The following is a 22,074-nucleotide window of genomic DNA, read 5'->3' as shown; positions in this document are numbered from 1 at the left end:
TAGGCTCCATTGAATTTCACACCAATTTGAGAGTCAGATAACAGCTTGCCTTATCATCTGCTATCTAACTATATTTTCACACTGTATAGGCCTCACGTACAATTCATATTTTCATTATCGAAATTACGCTTCGTGGTCTTGGCCCATAGGCTAGAATACAATACAATAAAGCTATAGAGTTGTCATAACATAAATGTGACGTTATATTATTTTTATGGTGATGTTCTGAAGCAATAGGCCCTATAATAAAGCCCGTGCATGGACCTGGGTAGGTAGCCTATCACATGACTGCAGCACTATCGCTTTTTGCTCGCTGGCGCTCCCATCTCTGTCTGACCAGTAAGGCAATAGGCAGCAGCAGTCACTGGCTTTGTAAACAAAACGTGCTGCGCAGCTTTGTTTCAGAACCACCACCATTGTGGGTCTCTCTCTAGCCATGTCATGGATATTTTGTGGCAATATCAGTTCAGGATAATTTTGCTCGGAGACTCGACCGTAGGGAAATCGTCTTTGCTGAAGCGGTTTACAGATGGAATTTACAGCGATGTAGCGGATCCAACGGTCGGTGTGGATTTTTATACCCGTTCGTTAGACATTGAGCAAGGGATTAAAATCAAGCTTCAACTGTGGGACACGGCTGGACAGGAACGATTCAGGTGAGATGTAGACAATAAATGTTATCCTAGGCCTATATCTGTTATCGATAATCTGTTGACAAGATCATGTAATTCATTATTTCCATCAGTATAAATTAACCGAATTGTATCAAATAAGTAACACGCACAAACCCTCACGATATCTATTGTGATCGGTTTACAATTTTTGGTGAATAACAGTGGAGAAAAATATTCGTTTTTATTGTCTCTCTATTCTCTCTAGAGAAACGAGGTCAGTCATCGTCAGTCATGTTTTACCCTATGACTGTAATAACGGAGGCCCCTTACTCCAATCTCCATCATAAAAACAGTCACCAAACTGTGGCGCATCATCAGTTACATTCATTCACGGATGATGGGCAACAACCTCGCCTTGATATTGTTTTGTGTAATACACAAATTAAATATCCCTTTATAATACAATGATAAGAAGGTTTTGTCTTTGGATGGAGTACACTCAAATCCAGTTATTCTGTAAGTGTCGTTTGTTGCTGCTGAGATGGCCTGTAAATCCGCAGGCATGTCTCTCTCTCTCTCTACATGCATGTTGTAATGTGCCTCGTTGAAGCCTAGTCTGCAATGCCCAGACATATACAGTAGCCATCCAGGAGCCAGTATATTGTAGTTGAAAAAAACATGTAAACAACATAATTCATTCCCCACTGATGCCTGAAGTCTCAGATACAATTCCTCTAAGATCATTATAACTGTGTTTGCAGACTCTGATCTCAGATCTCCCTTTCCTCTTGAAGCCAACCTGCATGTCTCTGACAGAATATTATGGAAGAAAGACTGTTTTCCCCTAGGAGGTTCACAGTACACACCTAAAATAGATTCTCAGTGGCATGAATGAAATGTCTCTACAGGTCTGTACTGTTATCGTTCCTTTGTAAGCCACAAGTGATGTTTTTCCCTGGACCTGCAAGGAGTCACGGATCTTGTTATGCTGTTTCGCCAACTCCTATATGGCTGTTGTCATGCTATGAGTGTAGTTTGGTTCCGAGTTACACTGAGATTCAAGTCAGCATTGTTGAAATTCACGTTTCACTATGGGTCAGAGCTGAATTGTAACATCTCCTACTCCATCTTCCAGGTCCATCACTACTTCCTACTACCGTAACTCAGTGGGCGGGCTCCTCGTGTTCGACCTGACCAATCGCAAGACCTTCGACCACGTGAGGGAATGGCACAAGGAAGTAAGCGAGCACATTCTGCCGCACCACATGGTCTACATTCTGATTGGCCACAAAAGCGACCTAAACAAGGACCGGAAGGTGACGCGGGACGAGGCTGAGCAGCTGGCGGCGGAGATGGGGATCCGCTATGTGGAGACGTCGGCTAAGTGCAACAGCAACGTGGACCGGGCCTTCCAGCTGCTCAGCAGGGACATCTATGAGCTGATGAAGATGGGGGAGATCACAACGAGGGACGGATGGGATGGGGTGAAGAGCGGCCTCACCACCGGGGTCCTGTACCCGGGCGAAGAGGACATTGAGGTGGAGCCAAGGGAGAAGAGCTGCAACTGCTGAAAGACTGAGCCTCGATCTCTGACCCCTGACCTCATCCATGGTCAGTTTCATTAGGCACCAAATGGAAGAAAACGGACTGAAAAAGAGAGGGACTACTTGGAATTGTCCAATAAGAAACGCACATTTTTATTTCCCGTTGCGAAACGTTTTAGAAAACGTGTTCCGATATGTGCCCTAATAAACACGACTCGTGTCTCCACTGTTGTTCTCCCTCTCTTATCTCCACAAGTATCTCACATCGTTTCACAGTTTAGTCAGTTTCCCATCGAAATTAAGCCACAGTCTAAAGTGAGGCCCTTGTCCTATGACATCATCGTCATGCGTCCACGTGTCACCCTATGCTTAGTGTAGATAGGATGCCAGTCCCCTCTGTATCAGTTCCTACAGAGGTAAGGATGGGCCTGTTTTCTGATGGGAGTACACAATACACATCCTGTGTATAGATCTTGATGTGACAAAAGCTTCTCTACAAACACAAGAGTCTGAGTCTTTAGTAGTCTGAGTCAAACACCAGTGTAAATCCTTGCAGTGGAAAAGCATCATACATGTACATGCTAAACGTACAAAAATTAGCATCACCTGGGTCGCTTTGGGCCCAGTTAGGTAAGGCAGACACAGAGGCTGCATTTTCACAGGCAGACAATTCTGTTATTTTGTCCAATTATTGTTCATTTGACCAATGAGAAAAGTCCTTTTGCCAATAATTGGGCAAAAGATCAGAATTGGGCTGCAGCCAGAGACACCTGTATGAGAGAGATCAGGCCTTGAGTTATTCCAGTACATATCCTATTCATTCCTGGATGCCCTATGCTGCCGCAGGAGTTACTGGAGTCTCAAGCAGGCAAGGTCTGGACTTGCGGACAATGCATTATTGCGGTCTGGCATCACTCCTATTACGTTGTTGTTGGTTGGCTCCTGTTTGGCTGTGCGTGTGTGTGTGCATATGTCGTTGCTCTGCCTGCAGTCCCCTGAGACTGTACATCATGTTCGGTATGGTTAGCTCTGGTGTTAAAAGGTCACTGACAATAGGCAGGGAGAATAGACTGTACTCTATATGTGTCACCACGACCCCCCGTTCCCTGCTAATCAATATGGTCCTGTAGACTACTAATCTATGTAAGTGCACATAAGCCAAATAATTTTCATGTTGCATCATGTTGTGGACTTCCTACTTCAGAGCAGACGAGTAATGTTTTCAACATTTAAAAAAACATATCTATCATTTGTCGTGCATTGCTGAAGCCACAAACCATTTGGTAGCCACTCTTTGTATTTGTATACTATATGGCATATTAAAAAACAAAACAAACCTTCCAAAGTGGGTCTTCAAGGGGGAAAACCACACCAAACAATTTTCCTTTAACTGGAGAGAGGTATTGGCTGACTTTAAGACTGCTCACATGGGGCTTTTGTAGCCATAATAGCAATTTATTGGCATTATTACATTATCTGGTTGAGAACATGACATTTCGGCCCTAATGGCTTCCATGCTCCATCAGAATGGTTCCGATATCAAGACAGCCAGAATGTTGCACTGCTCTGACTATAGGCCCTTTCTACTTGCAGAGAGGCATAGGAAGATAACTCTAGTTTTCTTTGGTTACTACCTCTATACAGCAAACCCCAGTGCAGATAACAGTTGCGCTGAGACTTGGCTGTAGATTCTGGTGTTACCATAGGAGTGTACAGCCATGGCTCAGGGCCTAGATAACAGCTCACTTTGCCTGGTCCCTCCTACCTCCCTCCTTCCTTCCTTCCTTCCCCTCAGCTCACCTTGTCCACCTCTCACCAGCACCACACCTCACCAGACACTTCACACACTGTAGATGACAGGAGAGACATTGTGCATTCAGCAACAGTGACTTTATAGTATTGTGTTCTATGTTGGTTTTGTGTTTCAGTGGTCATTGGGCAAGGTCCAGGAGCATACGGGCTGTATCATGGTCATGCGACTTGACTTATTGAAAGGAATGTCTAACTAACTAATCTTTTGGAAGACTTTATATACATTCTCGCAAACAACTTACTAAGCCTCAGCAAACAATTTCTTGACAACAGTATGTGTTTGTCTACATACAGTCCGTATGGTTTTGCCTCTTGCTTTACAAAGTCTGATGCAAACATAGTTTACTTGTTCCCACACTCATGGGTTTAACCGGGTTTATAGTTATGCCGTGGTCAGTTTTTCAGCTCTAGTGAACATTCACAGACTTTATTTAAACCTCTGTTATCACAGGTCATAACCCATGTCTCATTTCTTTCAAAGTTAAATCAGTTGGCTAACTAATATCTATGACAATCTATATTGATCCATGTTCTTGTTGTGGTAAGGAAGGACACATCTACAAAGAGAAGGCAATACCCGAGGCCTAGGGAGAAGAGACATGCCCTTTAAATGAACAAAAACAGTCTTGCCTGGGAATGTATGGGAATTGAGAATTATATTTTTCAGACATGGTTTCAGAGGTATGATAATCTAGGCTGCTGTCTGTTTGGTCATCGCAATTCAACTCCTTTTGAAAAGCAGCAAATATTTCCATTCTAATCCACAAAGGAAGTTAATGTTAAATCATGTTCCTTATGGTATGTACCTCTTCCATTTTTCAGCTTTGTGTGTAATTTATAACAGGGTTTCTTTTGTACAGCTGTATTTTTAATGCTTACAATAATGATAATATGTGCTGTAATACAGCTGCTTGTCAGTGAATGCAGTCAGTGAATATTCCCGATCACTGAATTTGATAAGGATTCTTATTGGTTGTATTGTTACATGAGATATGAAGAAAACAGGAAATAGCAAGCTGTGATGATGATGCCGATGATGGTCTATGAAAAAGTTGTATCTGGAGAAAGTCCCATGTCACTGAGATGGAGCACCAGCTATATTCAACAGCCTAATCAGGCTCAAGGACTTGAAAGAAGAGATTGAGCTTGGTTCTTGGATCTTGACACGTTGCCAGTCGAACTAGAAACGTTTAGATTTTAGAGCAGAGAAATGCTAAATAATTGATATTTTAGAAAGTGTTTAGTTGATTATAAGTAATAAGTGGCAATTTTCATTGTGATGATAGTTATATCATAATACTGTAACTCGAATATCAATTGACAAAACAATCTATTTAAATCTGTAGTATCCAACAGGTCCTTGATAGTACAACAACATATGACAAATCACGAATGCATTTTTCTTGCAAATTCTGTTTTTTGGCAAGCTTGGAACTAGACATAGCATCACAGCAGTGCAGTTGATGCCTCTATTTTGCCTCTGACTAAGTCTGATCACAGTTCACAGCTTGACGGAATACATGTTATTTATTTTCTATTCTAAATGTTCTGGGCAAGGTACTCTACTGTTAAAGGGGTATTCAGTCAATAAACAACATTATGTCCATGGTGCCATATTATGATTGACGATCTCCATCCCAGGGTTGTGGCGTCCCCCTTTGGTAACAACCGAACTGCATACCTGACCTACTTAGCTGAATCACAGTGCAAATAAAATACTAAACTTCAACTAATAAACATAAAACTGTGTATGGTAATAATAGTGATGTTGTGTTTTAATTTTCATCAGCCTCTGTTGAAAATCACAACTGTTAATTAGTATAACTAATCAATAACAACAATAACGAATTAATACCACTTGTGGAAATGAAGCTGTTCACTGATATTGCTTTCACTTGCACCCTCCACTGCTGTCCAGGCTTCACCTTTAGAAACCATGCATAGACTTATGGTAGAAACAACCGTGGTTCTCAATGAAACATCTGGAGTGAGGAAATGCAGACACACACAATCTAAAGGTGCAAATTCATTAATATGACAGTGCAAATCACTCTGTGCAATTTCTAATGTACATTTAGTTTAGCTGAGCTGTATCATATGGTTTTGTAAGCTGTCAAAATGTGTGATTATTTGATATGTGGTGAAAGATAAAATAAACGTTATGTTAAATTAAAGAAAGACTTGATGCATTTATATGATCATATCTTTTTAAAGTTAATTATTTTATGAAAGTGACAGTAAAGGTATTTTGTAAGCCTACTGAGCATGGATTTGTGCCTGGTACCGAGTCTAGATTGGTCTAGATCAGGGATGGGCAATCCGCGGACCAATAATAATACAATTAAATAAACTGATGAGATCCGTTTTTTTTGTTGACCCCAATCAAAGTTGCCCATTCCGGAATGATTAACCCCTAGAGGTGTGTCCAAACAATCTCACATTTCTTCTGAAGTGTGCATTTGTTCCCTTCATGGATTTGAAAATAAATGAATGGTATATGGATGGAAACGCCAGTACACCGATCCAATATTTGTACATTTGCGGGGGAGTCGTGAACAAGTACACACTTCAGGAGGAATGGGACGTAAGAGGGTCGGTGGTAGTGTCGATTTGATATAAAATTGCAAGGTCAGCCTATTTATCCCATGATGCTTTGCGGCAGGAAAAATTACAGAAAAATTCAATTAATTCTGTTTGATTCAATGATATCTCTTGTTTTGTCATCTAATATATGGTTTAAATGCTTAACCCAACTGAAAATCACAAACATAACATGTTTCGTAAAATAAAGGTAATTATATTCTCTACCCTGACTGAAGTCCCTGTGTTCCGAGACCAGATTGTAGAACTGTGAGTTTTAACGTAAAAAGGGTTTCTGCTATGTATAGCACAGGGAAGGTAGTGTTACTCCACCTTTCCTGCGGAATCTATATCAAGAGATTTCGGAAGCATAATTTTTACCTTCTGGGGTTGCGAATGATCGTGAATCTTTGCGCCCCAATATGTTGTACAATAAAGTCGAGATCAATTGTTGTGCGGCGCCTGTACGAACAGACAGGCCTGTGTCACTGGTCCACAAAATTAAATATTCAATTGCTAAAGCAGGTCGTAACCCGAACGTCAGTGAAATAAGTGATGATTGCTGTCAAATTTTTTTTTTACAGCGACTGATTGTCAACAGGCTTGTGTTTTATGTTTGACCTATTTTTGGGGAAGCAGCATGCATGACTGGCGAGCCGCGCTATATCTCAGGAAGTGTAACTGCACGAAGTGCGCATGCCCAGCAGCTTGTAGGGATGTATTCGACTTCGTAAAAACGGTAAGGAAATTCAGAACGATGGCTTTGCAATTTTAGGTTTATTCGGGTTATAAAGGCGAACTGATTTATATGCTAGGTAATGTCTATCTCCACGTAGAGTTTGGTATTTGTAAAGGGGCAACACCCCGGGCTCGCTCCGAATGGCGGGGCAACGCCGTCGCCGCGTTGTTATTTTCGTGTACGTGCTGCCGCACAGGGACGTAATTTTGAGAGCGGAGAAAAGGAAAAAGTTGAACGAACGGGCGCACGCTTGTTCAGAAAAAAGCGTCACGTAACCGCCGTCACTATGTAAATATCCAAGGTGGCTAGTAACAACTCAGCCTTAGGTTGCTTAAGCTCCAAACCTCTGCCCAGAGTCTATTATTTTAGTTAGCCTAGCCATCTTGCTAGTTACAAGCCGCCACCTTGCTAGCAAGATAGTACATTGTCATTGCATGGGCGTAAGCCGTTCATATATACCTCACTGGTGTAGGCTATTCGGGCAAATGGTGCATTAGCTATCAATGTTAGACCTGATCTTATGACTAACTAATGCACTGCCCTGCCCATACCCATAGAAACGTTGTCAGTAGAAAAATAGTGAAAACTTGCTGTGCATAAAGTTGAACTAGTAGCTAGCTAACGCAACGTTTCTGTGGGTATGGGCAGTGCAGTACACTAGTTTCAGTTTGGAGATCCGGTGTAACAATAGCTAGCTACTAGTTAAAAGTTATGCACAGCAAGTTTTGTAGAGATCCAGTAAAAAAGGAAACTAGCTATTAACCATGTTGTGCCCCCTTTTCTAAATATGACAGAATAACTGAGTAACACTTTGGAGATTAAAATGCTGAAAAACCATACTGTCATTGGCTGAAACTTTGAGGCAATTGAATCTGTTTACGAGCATGGTCTGCCCTAAGAACATCTTATCCAGATTCTGCCTTGTCCAGTCTGTCCTCCTGTAGTCTTTGTCTCTCTCTCACACACACACACACACACACACACACACACACACACACACACACACACACACACACACACACACACACACACACACACACACACACACACATTATTCTAATCTACTTTATTTGTAACCATTGTGCTCTTCTTCCCTATACTCAGCTGGGCCTTCGGTAGGCTACACTGGGAGGATGGCACAAACCGAGGTGACAACGGTCTCCATGGGGGACCTGGTGGTGGTGAAGGCTACTGATGAAGAGAATGGTGATGATGAGGACAGCAACACACAGGTCATCCTCCAGCTACAACCAATCACAGCAGGGTAGGTACAGACTGATGTTTACTTGGGCCTGATAGGGGAAAAGGGGACAAGACTAGTGTAACAGAGTTGGTTCGGTGAACCATGCTCACATGATGGCTCCCCAAGCTAATTGCCCAGGCTTTAGGTTAGTGAGCTAACATAGTCAGACCCTGCTTTGTTTTTTGCCAACATTTTCATTTGTTGTGTTTCACTTTCCCTTGCAGTATGGATGAGTCAGGAGAGACAGACACAGCTGTGGAGGCATACCCAGGTAAGGAACATATACACATATATAAATAAACACACACATAAATAAACACAAACAAAGTATATCATCAAAAATATTCCTTCAGAAGAAGCCACAGTTGATGGGGAGGAGGTAGAGCTGGGTTATCCCATCACATGTGGAGAGTGTAAAGCTGTGCTGCTGGTCAAGAAGTTTGTCTGTCCTGGAATAAACGTCAAATGTGTCAAGGTTAGTATTGTCATGGTCATTGTATTTTCTACAGAAATCAAATCATCAAGTTTTTCAAATGTTAGTATGCAGAGAAGGAACAGCTCAGCCTGCCAGCTATTGATATACTTATAATCCTGTTTGTACAATGTCAGCAGAAGAGATTGTCACATGCCATTTAATATATGCCATTTAGCAGACGTTTTCATCCAAAGCCACTTAGTCATGTGTGCTTACATTTTACTTATGAGTGGCCCCAGGAATCGAACCCACAACCCTGGCATTGCTAACACCATGCTCTAACAACTGAGCCATACAGGACCAGTTGTTTGCTTTAACAATGCCTTAGACATCGGTTGAATGTTTCTCATTGGCCAGTTGGTTCTTTGCTGTCTCCTTTCTAATAAGGTGGTGTAGGTATATGTTTGTAATCCCAGTGAACAGGTATGGTTCCTTTCTAAACTCTCTCCCAATAACCTCTGCCCCATACAGTATGAAGACCAACTGATCAGTCCCAAGCAGTTTGTCCGCATGTCTGGGAAGGCTACACTGAAGGACTGGAAAAGAGCTATCCGGATGGGAGGGGTCATGCTCAGGTGAGTAGTAGAGTCGACCAGTCCCAAATCAACCGCTAGACTCTAGCCCCTAAGCACCTGTGTAGAGATCTGAGATCATTTGATTGATAGACATAATCTAGAGGTAGTTTGAATTTAGAGAGGTGGACCAGAAACTGGAGGGTTGCCAGTTAGGATCCCAGGTCTGAGTGGAAAATCAACCTGAGGTGATTGATGTAGATGATGGGTCCCTTCTCTTCCCTCTGTCTTTCCTCACTCTTGTCCTTTATCGAATAATCTCTCTCCTTCAGGAAGATGATGGACTCGGGGCAGCTAGACTTCTATGAACACAGCACTCTGTGCACCAACACGTGTCGTAGTACCAAGTTTGACCTACTGATCAACAACACACGCTTCCCCCCTGATGGCAGCGGACTCACCACACCCATCTCCTCACAAGGTGAGACCAGACCCACCCCTCACTGAGGACTGTAAAGATCTCAGGGTGTCTGTGGCAAAACAATTTAAAAGTTTGTCAGGCAGTTATTTTCTGTAAGGAAACTTTTAATCCTATTTTCTCCCATTTTAACTTATTTTTAATTGGTGATATTGTACACATGTCCATTAACTTGACATTTTCATTGGGATATATACACAAGTTTGGAATACAGTATCAGTCAATAAGCATCCAGACCCAGAATCATCCGTGTTATTTTGTGTATTGAATATTGTAAGTAGTGTAGCTGACCATGTCTCTCCCCTGTTGGACATGTAGCCCAGGTGGTGATAGGTAATGGTGGCCAGGTTGCCATGACAACAGAGGAGCGGTCAGAGATTCTGACCGGAACAGTGGAGTGGAGTTCAGGGGCTGTAGCCATGGAGACAGAGAAGAAGGAAACCAGTGAGATATCAGGTGTGTTCTTCACCCAGACAGCTCCCACTAGTGACTATTTCCTGTAGTTGCACTCACAACTCTGATGTCAAATATATTGAACAAAAATATAAATCCGACATGCAACAATTTCATTGATTTTACTGAGTTACAGTTCATATGAGGACATCAGTCAGTTTAAATAAATCAATTCGGCCCTAATCTGGCTCCCGAGTTGCGCAGCGGTGTAAGACACTGCATCTCAGTGCTACAGGCGTCACTACCGGCTGTGATCGGGAGTCCCATAGGCCGGCGCACAATCGCACCCAGTGTCGTCCGGGTTAGGGGAGAGTTTGGACGGGGTAGGCCGTCATTGTAAAATAATAATTTGTTCTTAACTGACTTGCTTAGTTAAATAAAGGTTACATATATAAAAAAAATATATGGATTTCACATGACTGAGAACACAGTTATGCACCTGTTGGTCACATATACCTTTTTAAAAATATGCCTCAAAATGGTCCTCAGGATCTCATCACAGTATTTTTGTGTATTCAAATTGCCATTGATAAAATACAATTGTGTTTGTTGTTCGTAACTTATGCCTGCCCATACCATAACTCCACCGCCACCATGGGGCACTCTGTTCACGACGTTGACAATAGCAAACTCCTCGCACACACCAGGGGTCTGCGCTTTGAAGCCGGTTGGCCGTACTGCCAAATTCTCTAAAACGATGTTGGTGGCTTATGGTAGAGAAATAAACATACAATTATTTGGCAACAGCTCTGGTGGACATTCCTGCAGTCAGCATTTATTGTCCCCAGCACAAAGGGCACCTGTGTAATGATTATGCTGTTTAATCAGCTTCTTGATATGCCACACCTGTTAGGTGGATGGATTATCTTGGCAAAGGAGAAATGCTCATTAACAGGTATGTAAACAAATTTGTGCTCAAAACTTGAGAGAAATTTTTGCATATGGAACATTTCTGGGATCTTTTATTTCAGCTCATGAAACATGGGACCAACACTTTACATGTTGCATTTATATTTTTGTTCATTGTAGTTTTCTGGTCATTAGTCTTGTATCAATCTAAGGTTCATACCTGGGTCAAATACATTATGTCAGATACTTGCTATTGGGTGCCATTGGTTTAGCTCGACCGATAAAATGGAACCAACGGAATAATCCCCAAAGTGCAAACTCCGCCCATCCTATATGCCGGTCAAGCTAAACCAACCACATCTCAAGTATTTGAAAGTATGTGACACATGTAATTGACTTAAGGTCTTTCTCATCTCTCTCTACCTCGTTACTCAAATGGCATAGAAACTACTTTGAACTCTGCTGTGGCCTTTGTTCCCCCCAGAGGAGACGTTGAACTTCTGGAAAGGCATAGCTGACGTGGGCCTGATGGGGGAGGTGGTAGACAACATCAGGACAGAGCTGTTGGAGATGCTGAGAGGAGTGCAGCTACGCAGCGAGCAGGCTGCCCTGCAGGACGCGGGTGGGTACTGGCACCTAAGACACAGAGAATAGGGTACAGGGTACAGGTACTTTCTAAGGGTATATGGTGTCACACAGGTGCAATGTTGGTTTCTGTTGATGAAGTCTGGGGATTAAATAATGTAAAGTCTACATTATGGGTCTTTTGTGGGGCATCCCCACAAATAGGGGACACGTTTTATGTCTTGTTGAATTGTCTTACTTTAGTAAGTGAATAAAGTTTACACTTCTTTGCTTTGATTAATTGATTGACTGATGGATGTGTTGTTACAGATGATATGAGGGAGTGAGGGGGGGGATGGATGGATGTGTTGTAAGTGACCCTGTGATGGGTTGATGGATGTGTTGTTACTGACCGTGTGATTGGTTGCCCACTGATGGATCTCAGATTCCTGTCTGGTAGAGGTGGCAGTGTTGAGTAACCTGGCCCAGGTGTTTGGCCTGCTGGACTCGGTCAAACACATCCTGAACGTAAGGAGAGAACAGACTGACCCTGGAGAGGAGCAGGTCATTAGCACACTGACCAGTGAGTAATGTTTAATTCAGAAACTTCAGGCAGAGGAAGGGAGATTGAGATATGTACACTGCTCAAAAAAATAAAGGGAACACTTAAACAACACAATGTAACTCCAAGTCAATCACACTTCTGTGAAATCAAACTGTCCACTTAGGAAGCAACACTGATTGACAATAAATTTCACATGCTGTTGTGCAAATGGAATAGACAAAATGTGGAAATTATAGGCAATTAGCAAGACACCCCCAATAAAGGAGTGATTCTGCAGGTGGTGACCACAGACCACTTCGCAGTTCCTATGCTTCCTGGCTGATGTTTTGGTCACTTTTGAATGCTGGCGGTGCTCTCACTCTAGTGGTAGCATGAGACGGAGTCTACAACCCACACAAGTGGCTCAGGTAGTGCAGCTCATCCAGGATGGCACATCAATGCGAGCTGTGGCAAGAAGGTTTGCTGTGTCTGTCAGCGTAGTGTCCAGAGCATGGAGGCGCTACCAGGAGACAGGCCAGTACATCAGGAGACGTGGAGGAGGCCGTAGGAGGGCAACAACCCAGCAGCAGGACCGCTACCTCCGCCTTTGAGCAGGAGGAGCACTGCCAGAGCCCTGCAAAATGACCTCCAGCAGGCCACAAATGTGCATGTGTCTGCTCAAACGGTCAGAAACAGACTCCATGAGGGTGGTATGAGGGCCCGACGTCCACAAGTGGGGTTTGTGCTTACAGCCCAACACCGTGCAGGACGTTTGGCATTTGCCAGAGAACACCAAGATTGGCAAATTCGCCACTGGCGCCCTGTGCTCTTCACAGATGAAAGCAGGTTAGCACTGAGCACATGAGCACATGTGACAGACGTGACAGAGTCTGGAGAAGCTGTGGAGAACGTTCTGCTGCCTGCAACATCCTCCAGCATGACCGGTTTGGCGGTGGGTCAGTCATGGTGTGGGGTGGCATTTCTTTGTGGGGTCGTACAGCCCTCCATGTGCTCGCCAGAGGTAGCTTGACTGCCATTAGGTACCGAGATGAGATCCTCAGAGCCCTTGTGAGACCATATGCTGACACATGCACATTTGTGGCCTGCTGGAGGTCATTTTGCAGGGCTCTGGCAGTGCTCCTCCTGCTCAAAGGCGGAGGTAGCGGTCCTGCTGCTGGGTTGTTGCCCTCCTACGGCCTCCTCCATGTCTCCTGATGTACTGGCCTGTCTCCTGGTAACGCCTCCATGCTCTGGACACTACGCTGACAGACACAGCAAACCTTCTTGCCACAGCTCGCATTGATGTGCCATCCTGGATGAGCTGCACTACCTGAGCCACTTGTGTGGGTTGTAGACTCCGTCTCATGCTACCACTAGAGTGAGAGCACCGCCAGCATTCAAAAGTGACCAAAACATCATCCAGGAAGCATAGGAACTGAGAAGTGGTCTGTGGTCACCACCTGCAGAATCACTCCTTTATTGGGGGTGTCTTGCTAATTGCCTATAATTTCCACCTTTTGTCTATTACATTTGCACAACAGCATGTGAAATGTATTGTCAATCAGTGTTGCTTCCTAAGTGGACAGTTTGATTTCACAGAAGTGTGATTGACTTGGAGTTACATTGTGTTGTTTAAGTGTTCCCTTTATTTTTTTGAGCAGTCTATATAAATATTCCTATGATGTTTTGTTCCGGATCATTTCCATTTTAGTCATATTATTTAATGTCAATGGTCAGGAAACAAAAAAGCCAAGTCTACATTCAAAGCAAAGATGGACCTGTTTTGGATCTTGCCTCAAACTTGCTAATTGATACGGTTGATTACTGTAGGGCACCACCTGAGTAATTTCTGACCTCTGACTGATCTCCACAGACCTGGAGCTGCAGCTGGAGGAACAGAGACGACAGCAGCACTTCAGAGCTCAGCTCTGCCACCCCCAGCCCCACAACAACATCAGTCACACCCCAGGAGGCAAACCCACTAAGCCCAAGGCCAAACGACCTCGCTTGCAGCGGCCAGCCTCCACCACCCTCCTCTCCTCTTCCCTCTACCAGCCCCAGACAGCCACCCTGCAGCCCCAGCAGTTCACTGTACTTTCCCCCATTTCATTCTCTTCCATGGGCCAGCCCTTCTCCCTGTCCGGCTTGTCTGGCCTGTCAGGCCTCTCCATGGCCACGCTGGGTCAACAGAACAACACGGTGACCCTCCACACCCTACCCGCTGGCGCCCAGACCTTCACCCAATACATCACCACCATGGTTGGGGCCGACGGCAAGACAGAGACCCTGACCCTCCAACCGTCCCAAGGGCTGACGCTGGTGGGCACCACCCTCCAGGACCCAAGTCAGCTGGGAGGAACCATGATGAGTCCCTTGGAGCTGGTCCAACTCACCCAGGGAGAGGTGACCGTCAGTGGGGAGATGATGGTTGAGCAGCCCATGGGCCAAGTTGTGGAGAGTGGGACAATGGTACTCCACCAGGAGGGGATGGTACAGGAGGGATTGGTGGAGGGAGTAGAGGACAAGAGCCAGGCACAAACGACCGTGACCGAGATCGACCCTGCACCGGGCGACCAGACCATGGGGGCGGTGATGGAGCTACAGCTGGCCCAAGAAGGAAAGGCTGAGGTTGGGGAGGAGGGTTTCGCCATGGTCGTCCATGGTGGGATGGATGTGACCATGGTCTCGGAGGAGGGGAAGGGAGGGGAGGGAATGGTGGTTCAGGGGGAGTCAGAGAATGCCCAGGGGGATGTTCTCGAAGCTGGGCAGCAGAGCCAGGTAGAGGGGGTAGAGCTGGATGCTAACGGGCAGATCTCATGCCTAAGGATAATGGTGATCGAGGAGGAGACTCAGGAAGAGGACAAGGCTAAATGACCCAGCTCTGCTCTGCAGACAGAGACAATACCCTCTCCTCTCCATGTTGCCATGTGAGACAGTAGGGATGGACTAGCCTGGTTCCAGATATGTTTGTGCTGTCTTGCCAACTCTCTGTGACTGATCATAAGAGCTGGCAAAACAGCACATACAGAGGGTGGACTCATAGATAGAACATAAAAGAGCATGCAGGCATACTTGTGGTGTGAGTAAGTGTTTGGAGTATGCTATTTACACAGAGAGCTGCCAAAGACCTAGCCTTCTTAAGCTGTGGTCCTTAGCAGCTAGGTATTTTGATACCTTAGCAGCTAGGTATCAAAATGACAACGCAGCCAGGCACGGTATCTGATGTTGTTTGTTTTGTAACATGTGTGTTACCCTTTTGGTGTGTGTGTGTGGCTAGAGGTCTACTGTGGGATGACAGCAACAGTTCTAAAACAATAAAGTCTGCTCTATATTTTTTTCATTAAATAGAAAGCATACCACTCCTCCGCTGTGCAGCTTTTGGGATGAAGTCTTTTCTGCAGTTTTTGTAAAACAAAACAAAGATAATTTGTTGAGCTCACTGTTGTCAGTTCTGTGAATCGACACTTATTGTACTCTTCACTGGAAGCCTTTTATTTTCAAGATTTGCATAATTTTTCACGTGATTGTCTGTATGGTGAGAAATGCAGTAGATGTACAGTATCAGTCAAAAGTTTGGACACACCTACTCATTCAAGGGTTTTTCTTTATTTTTTTACTATTTTCTACATTAGAGAATAATAGTGAAGACATCAAAACTTTGAAATAACACATATGGAATCATGTATTAACCAAAAAAGTGTTAAACAAATCAAAATATATTTGAGATTCTAGAATAATAGTGAAGACATCAAAACTATGAAATAACACATATGGAATCATAATCAAACCTTTGACTGGTACTGTATATGCAAGTTCCATAGAGAACAACACATTTCTCTCCATTGCAATTTCTTTCTCTGTTTATGATGTTTAGTGTGTGGTTATTTTGCCTCACATGTTTAATAGACAGAAATGGACCTAAAGTTAAAGTATGACTAAGATGGTTATTTATGTAAGTCAAAGTAGAATAACAGGGTCTCTAATGTCAAGCTGAACAAAATGCTGTTAACACTTTAGGAAGGGGGTATACATACGGCATTCATTACACCTTTACCCAAACCGCTGCCCAGCCTAGAACAAATAACAAAAGTTATTACTTTGTTTTCTTTACTCATAATAACATGCAGAGTTCCATTATCCTGATCGCTTTCAGACACAGAAGTGCGGTGTTGAGACAGAAATTAATAAATCCATTCAATTATTTTGGTCAATGAATGTGAACAAACTTGCAGGGTATTTATAGTTAACTAATATATCTGTAATGGCCTGTTCTATAGTTAACTTTTCAAGCCTTGAGTAAACAGGTTATTTCCATAATGACTTTGTAATGTGTTTTAATATTAAAATTAATATTGGTGGTTGGTAGTGGTGTGGTGGTTGGTAGTGGTGTGGGTGTGGTGGTTAGTAGTGGTGTGGTGGTTGGTAGTGGTGTGGTGGTTGGTAGTGGTGTAGTGGTGTGGTGGTTGATAGTGGTGTGGTGGTTGGTGTGGGTGTGGGTTTGGTGGTTGGTAGTGGATGTGGTGGTTGGTAGTGGTGTGGTGGTTGGTTGTGGTGTGGGTGTGGTGGTTGGTGCGATGGTTGGTAGTGGTGATTGGTGTGGTGGTTGGCAGTGGTGTGTTGTTTGGCAGTGGTCTAAGTGGTGTGGTGGTTGGTAGTGGTGTTGTGGTTGGTGGTGGTTGGTGTGGGTGTTGTGGTTGGTGGTGGTTGGTGTGGGTGTTGTGGTTGGTAGTGGTGTGGTTGTGGGTGTGGTGGTTGGTAGTGGTGTGGGTGTGGTGGTTGGTGTGGTGATTGGTGTGGGTGTGGTGGTTGGTAGTGGTGTGGTGGTTGGCAGTGGTGTGGTGTTTGGTGGTGGTTGTTAGTTCAGTGGTGGTTGGTGTGGTGGTTGGTAGTGGTGTAGTGGTGTGGTGGTTGGTGGTGGGTGTGGTGGTTGGTAGTGTTGTGGCGGTTGGTGTGGGTGTTGTGGTTGGTAGTGGTGTGGTGGTTGGTGTGGGTGTGGTGATTGGTGTGGTGGTTGGTAGTGGTGTGGTGGTTGGTGTGGGTGTGGCAGTTGGTAGTGATGGTTGGTGTGGATGTGGTGGTTGGTAGCGGTGTGGTGGTTGGTGTGGGTGTCGTGGTTGGTGTGGCAGTTGGTGGTGGTTGATAGTGGTGTGGTGGTTGGTAGCGGTGTGGTGGTTGGCAGTGGTGTGGTATTTGGCGGTGGTTGGTAGTGGTGTGGTGGTTGGTGTGGGTATGGAGGTTGGTAGTGGTGTGGTTGTTGGTTGGTGTGGGTATGGTGGTGGTTGTTGGTGGTTGGTAGTGGTGTGGTGGTTGGTGTGGGTATGGAGGTTGGTAGTGGTGTGGTTGTTGGTTGGTGTGGGTATGGTGGTGGTTGTTGGTGGTTGGTAGTGGTGGTTGGTAGTGGTGTGGTGGTTGGTGTGGGTGTGGCAGTTGGTAGTGGTGGTTGGTGTGGGTGTGGCAGTTGGTAGTGGTGGTTGGTGTGGGTGTGGTGGTTGGTAGTGGTGTGGCGGTTGGTGTGGGCGTGGATGTGGTGGTTGGTAGTGGTGATGTGGTTGGTGTGGGTGTCTTGGTTGGTGTGGGTATGGTAGTTGGTAGTGTTGTGGTGGTTGGCAGTGGTGTGGTGGTTGGCAGTGGTTGGTAGTGGTGTGGTGGTTGATAGTGGTGTGGTGGTTGGTGTGGGTGTTGTGGTTGGTAGTGGTGTGGTGGTTGGTAGTGGTGTTTGGCGGTTGTTGGTAGTGGTGTGGTTGTTGGTAGTGGTGTGGTGGTTGGCGGTGGTATGGTGTGTGGCAGTGGTCTTAGTGGTGGTTGGTAGTGGGTTGGTGGTTGGTAGTGGTGGTTGGTGTGGATGTGGTGGTTGGTAGTGGTGTGGGTGTGGTGGTTGGTAAGGGTGTGGTGGTTGGCAGTTGTGTGGTGTTTGGCGGTGGTTGGTAGTGGTGTGATGGTTGGTAGTGGTGTGGGTGTGGTGGTTGGTGTGGGTGTTGTGGTTGGTAGTGGTGTGGGTGTGGTGGTTGGCGGTGGTATGGTGTGTGGCAGTGGTCTTAGTGGTGGTTGGTGTGGGTGTGGCGGTTGGTAGTGGTGTGGTGGTTGATAGTGGTGTGGTGGTTGGCAGTGGTGTGGTGTGGTGGTTGGTAGTTGTGTGGTGGTTGGTGTGGGTGTGGCGGTTGGTAGTGGTGTGGTGGTTGGTGTGGGTGTGGCAGTGGGTAGTGGTGGTTGGTGTGGGTGTGGTGGTGGGTAGTGGTGGTTGGTAGTTGTGTGGGTGTGGATGTGGTGGTTGGTAGTGGTGATGTGGTTGGTGTGGGTGTCTTGGTTGGTGTGGGTATGGTAGTTGGTAGTGGTGTGGTGGTTGGCAGTGGTTGGTAGTGGTGTGGTGGTTGATAGTGGTGTGGGTGTGGTGGTCTTAGTGGTGTGGTGGTTGGTAGTAGTGTGGTGTTTGGCGGGGGTTGGTAGTGGTGTGGTGGTTGGTGTGGGTGTTGTGGTTGGCGGTGGTATGGTGTGTGGCAGTGGTCTTAGTGGTGGTTGGTAGTGGGTGTGGCGGTTGGTAGTGGTGGTTGGTGTGGATGTGGTGGTTGGTAGTGGTGTGGTGGTTGGTGTGGGTGTCATGGTTGGTGTGGGTGTGGTGGTTGGTAATGGTGTGGTGGTTGGCAGTGGTGTGGTGTTTGGCGGTGGATGGTAGTGGTGTGGGGGTTGGTAGTTGTGTGGGTGTGGTGGTTGGTAGTGGTGTGTGGGTGTGGTGGTTGGCAGTGGTGTGGTGTTTGGCGGTGGTTGGTAGTGGTGTGGGTGTGTTGGTTGGCAGTGGTGTGGTGTTTGGCAGTGGTCTTAGTGGTGTGGTGGTTTGTGTGGTGGTTGGTAGTGGTTTGGTGGTTGGTGTGGGTGTTGTGGTTGGTAGTGATGTGGTGGTTGGTGTGGGTGTGGTGGTTGGGGGTTGTTGATAGTGGTGTGGTGGTTGGTGTGGTGATTGGTGTGGGTGTGGTGTTTGGTAGTAGTGTGGTGGTTGGCAGTGGTGTGGTGTTTGGCGGTGGTTGGTAGTGGTGTGGTGGTTGGTAGTGGTGTGGTGGTTGGTAGTGGTAATTGGTAGTGTTTGTTGGTGTGAGTGTAGTGGTGTGCTGGTTGGCAGTGGTCTTAGTGGTGTGGTGGTTTGTGTGGTGGTTGGTAGTGGTGTGGTGGTTGGTGTGGGTGTGGTGGTTGGTATTGATGTGGTGGTGGGTGTGGTGGTTGTGGGTTGTTGATAGTGGTGTGGTGGTTGGTGTGGTGATTGATGTGGGTGTGGTGGTTGGTAGTAGTGTGGTGGTTGGCAGTGGTGTGGTATTTAGCGGTGGTTGGTAGTGGTGTGGTGGTTGGTAGTGGTAATTGGTAGTGGTTGTTGGTGTGGTGTTTGGTAGTGGTGGTTGGTAGTGGTGTGGTGTTGTGTGGGTGTTGTGGTTGGTAGTTGTGTGGCGGTTGGTGTGGGGGTTGGTGGTGGTGTGGTGGTTGGTAGTGGTGTGGTGGTTGGTAGTGGTGTGGTGGTTGGCAGTGGTGTGGTGGTTGGCAGTGGTGTGGTGTTTGGCGGTGGTTGGTAGTGGTGTGGTATTGTGTGGGTGTTGTGGTTGGTAGTTGTGTGGCGGTTGGTGTGGGGGTTGGTAGTGGTGTGGTGGTTGGTAGTGGTGTGGTGGTTGGCAGTGGGTTGGTGGTTGGTGTGGGTGTTGCAGTTGGTAGTGGTGGTTGGTGTGGGTGTGGTGGTTGGTAGTGGTGTGGTGGTTGGTAGTTGTGATGTGGTCGGTGTGGGTGTCTTGGTTGGTGTGGGTATGGTAGTTGGCAGTGGTGTGGTGGTTGGCAGTGGGTGGTAGTGGTGTGGTGGTTGATAGTGGTGTGGGTGTGGTGGTTGGTAGTGGTGTGGTGGTTGGTGTGGGTGTGGTGGTTGGTAGTGGTGTGGGTGTTGTGGTTGGTAGTGGTGTGGTGGTTGGCGGTGGTATGGTGTGTGGCAGTGGTCTTAGTGGTGGTTGGTGTGGGTGTTGCGGTTGGTAGTGGTGGTTGGTGTGGATGTGGTGGTTTGTGGTGTGGTGGGTGTCGTGGGTGTGGTGGTTGGTAATGGTGTGGTGGTTGGCAGTGGTGTGGTGTTTGGCGGTGGTTGGTAGTGGTGTGGTGGTTGATAGTGGTTGGTGTGGGTGTTGTGGTTGGTAGTGGTGTGGTGGTTGGCGGTGGGTGTGGTGGTTGGTAATGGTGTGGTGTGTGGCAGTGGTCTTAGTGGTGGTTGTTGTGGATGTGGTGGTTGGTAGTGGTGTGGTGGTTGGTGTGGGTGTGGTGGTTGGTAATGGTGTGGTGTTTGGCGGTGGATGGTAGTGGTGTGGTGGTTGGTGGTTGGTGTGGGTGTTGTGGTGTGGTAGTGGTGTGGGTGTTGTGGTTGGTAGTGGTGTGCTGGTTGGCATTGGTCTTAGTGGTGTGGTGGTTGGTAGTGGTGTGCTGATTGGTGTGGTGGTTGATAGTAGTGTGGTGGTTGGCAGTGGTGTGGTGTTTGGCGGTGGTTGGTAGTGGTGTGGTGGTTGGTAGTGGTGTGGTGGTTGGTGTGGGTGTGGTGGTTGGTAGTGGTGTGACAGTTAATGTGGTGGTTGGTAGTGGTGTGGTGTTTGGCTGTGGTTGATAGTGGTGTGGTGTTTGGTGGTTGTGTGGGTGTTGTGGTTGATAGTGGTGTGGTGGTTGGTAGTTGTGTGGCGGTTGGTGGTGGTGTGGTGATTGGTGTGGGTGTGGTGGTTGGTAGTGGTGTGGGTGTGGTGGTGTGATGATTGGTGTGGGTGTGGTGGTTGGTGAGGGTGTTGCTGTTGGTAGTGGTGTGGTGGTTGGTGTGGTTGGTAGTGGTTTGGTGGTGATTGGTAGTGTTGTAGTGGTTGGTAGTGGTTGTTGGTAGTGGTGTTGTTGTTGGTAGTGGTGTGGTGGTTGGTGTGATGATTGGTGTGGGTGTGGTGGTTGGTGAGGGTGTTGGTGTGGTTGGTAGTGGTTTGGTGGTGATTGGTAGTGTTGTAGTGGTTGGTAGTGGTGGTTGGTAGTGGTGTGGTGGTTGGTAGTGGTGTGGTATTTGGTAGTGGTGAGGTGGTTGGTAGTGGTGTGGTGGTTGGTAGTGGTGTGGTGGTTGGTAATGGTGTGTTGATTGGTGTGGGTGTGGTGGTTGGGAGCGCACCAGTCATGTTCTGTGGAGGAGGAGATCCAAAGGAGAAGATGGAGATGGATGGATTGGCCACACCCTCTTAAAACCCCCCTCCAACATCACCAGGCAAGCTCTGTACTGGATGCAGCTCGGGACCTCAAACTCAACTCTGGACCTTGAAGACAGTTCAACAGAGTTTTTTAACTCTTCATATAATTAATTAAAATGCCTTTATTAGTAATTGGTCCTCCTTTCTTTTTGATGACCAATTTACCCCTTTTACCAAAGAGCACCTTCTATCTACCAAAATGTACTATAGTGTACCTTAGTAGCACTTCCCTTCCTCCTCTTTCTAAGAGTTTTTTAACTGTTCCCTTATAATCAGGGATAGATTTAGACCTGGGACACCAGGTGGGTGCAATGAATTATCAGGTATAACAGAAAATCATTAGGCACCGGACCTCATGGGGTAAGAGTTGAATACCCCTGCGCTAGGGAAATAGAAGAGAGGGCATCCACAAAACACCTGGAGGTGAGCGCTTGAAGCAGATGACA

The 22,074-nt window shown here is 46.2% G+C and overlaps 2 protein-coding genes and 1 non-coding gene across 5 annotated transcripts; all 3 read left to right on the top strand.

The window, feature by feature from the left end:
• The first annotated feature begins 299 nt into the window (after positions 1-299).
• On the top strand, positions 300-5,730 carry LOC129820041 (ras-related protein Rab-39B-like). The gene is made up of 2 exons (XM_055876857.1): positions 300-656; positions 1,750-5,730. Exons 1-2 carry the CDS (start codon positions 442-444, stop codon positions 2,183-2,185), a joined length of 651 nt encoding a protein of 216 aa, XP_055732832.1. The 5' UTR covers positions 300-441; the 3' UTR covers positions 2,186-5,730.
• A 1,104-nt stretch (positions 5,731-6,834) lies between these two features.
• On the top strand, positions 6,835-6,970 carry LOC129820418 (U11 spliceosomal RNA). Its single transcript, XR_008754217.1, has one exon. It is a non-coding gene; the product is annotated as a U11 spliceosomal RNA (small nuclear RNA).
• Positions 6,935-16,765, top strand: LOC129820039 (glucocorticoid modulatory element-binding protein 1-like). Of its 3 annotated transcripts, none has more exons than XM_055876856.1 (10): positions 6,935-7,289; positions 8,394-8,553; positions 8,757-8,803; positions 8,886-9,007; positions 9,479-9,582; positions 9,852-10,000; positions 10,316-10,453; positions 11,784-11,921; positions 12,309-12,446; positions 14,281-16,765. In XM_055876856.1, the coding sequence occupies exons 2-10, from the start codon at positions 8,423-8,425 to the stop codon at positions 15,279-15,281; spliced, it is 1,968 nt and encodes a 655-aa protein (XP_055732831.1). In that variant the 5' UTR covers positions 6,935-7,289; positions 8,394-8,422; the 3' UTR covers positions 15,282-16,765. The 3 variants fall into 3 exon arrangements, with proteins under 3 accessions (XP_055732831.1, XP_055732829.1, XP_055732828.1); XM_055876854.1 differs by lacking the exon at positions 6,935-7,289 and adding an exon at positions 7,294-7,365 and having other exon boundaries at positions 8,889-9,007; XM_055876853.1 differs by lacking the exon at positions 6,935-7,289 and adding an exon at positions 7,294-7,365.
• Positions 16,766-22,074: the final 5,309 nt, after the last annotated feature.

The sequence above is a fragment of the Salvelinus fontinalis genome, chromosome 22, assembly GCF_029448725.1.
Source record: "Salvelinus fontinalis isolate EN_2023a chromosome 22, ASM2944872v1, whole genome shotgun sequence".
NCBI classification, from domain to species: domain Eukaryota; kingdom Metazoa; phylum Chordata; class Actinopteri; order Salmoniformes; family Salmonidae; genus Salvelinus; species Salvelinus fontinalis.
Note: the sequence above shows the minus strand (reverse complement) of the source record. Positions and strands in the feature narration are given on the sequence as shown.